General features: G+C 30.3%; 1 protein-coding gene across 3 annotated transcripts in view; it reads right to left on the bottom strand.

The window, feature by feature from the left end:
- Positions 1–617, bottom strand: part of LOC106680312 (TLC domain-containing protein 2) — a gene marked incomplete at its 3' end in the record, with an annotated part of 15,725 nt that overhangs the window by 5,584 nt on the left and 9,524 nt on the right. For all 3 annotated transcript variants that reach the window (XM_067049530.1, XM_067049528.1, XM_067049529.1), the window contains 1 exon segment: positions 434–605. In XM_067049530.1, the coding sequence (XP_066905631.1) occupies positions 434–605 (172 nt within the window).

Genomic DNA, 617 nt, shown 5'->3' with positions numbered 1-617 from the left:
AATGGTAATTGAAGTGCATTGTACATTTATGTTTTATATCTAGTGATCACTGGCAAATAAAAATTGTATATATTAAATGTCAAGGTGGCAGAGCATATCATTTACATATTATCCGATTACAGTGTGTAACTAAAGTATGATGATTTATAATATATAGTAAATACTATTACGTTTAGCAAAATCATTATTTTTCATAGCACATATAGTAATCACTTGTATGAGGTGAAATTCCAAAACCATTCAATATAGAGAGATTAATAAAAAAAAAGTGTGTGCTTCTCAATATAATAAATTTTAACATAAATAATTTTTTTTTTCCAAAACCACTAGAGATTCTTGATACCGAGCTTTAATTGTTTAAAATAATTATAAACACATTACAGGAAACATAAGCACTACTTTTTCTAAAAAATCAATAGATATAGAAACATACCTAGGTTAAAAGAATTGTTAATGCGGTAGACAGTAGAGGACTTGTTCCACTGATTTAACAGCAGCAGTTGTCTCGAATGGAGGAAGACGCTGTTGACTTCAACTAGAAGGGCCATCAATGTATAACCGATGTACTTACGCTGGGTCATGGCAGTCATGAAGGAAAGGATCACCTGAATCAAACA

This window comes from Halyomorpha halys, unplaced genomic scaffold (genome assembly GCF_000696795.3).
Source record: "Halyomorpha halys isolate HHAL.00 unplaced genomic scaffold, Hhal_1.1 Scaffold253.1, whole genome shotgun sequence".
Lineage (NCBI taxonomy): Eukaryota > Metazoa > Arthropoda > Insecta > Hemiptera > Pentatomidae > Halyomorpha > Halyomorpha halys.
This window is presented reverse-complemented; position numbering and strand designations above follow the sequence as displayed.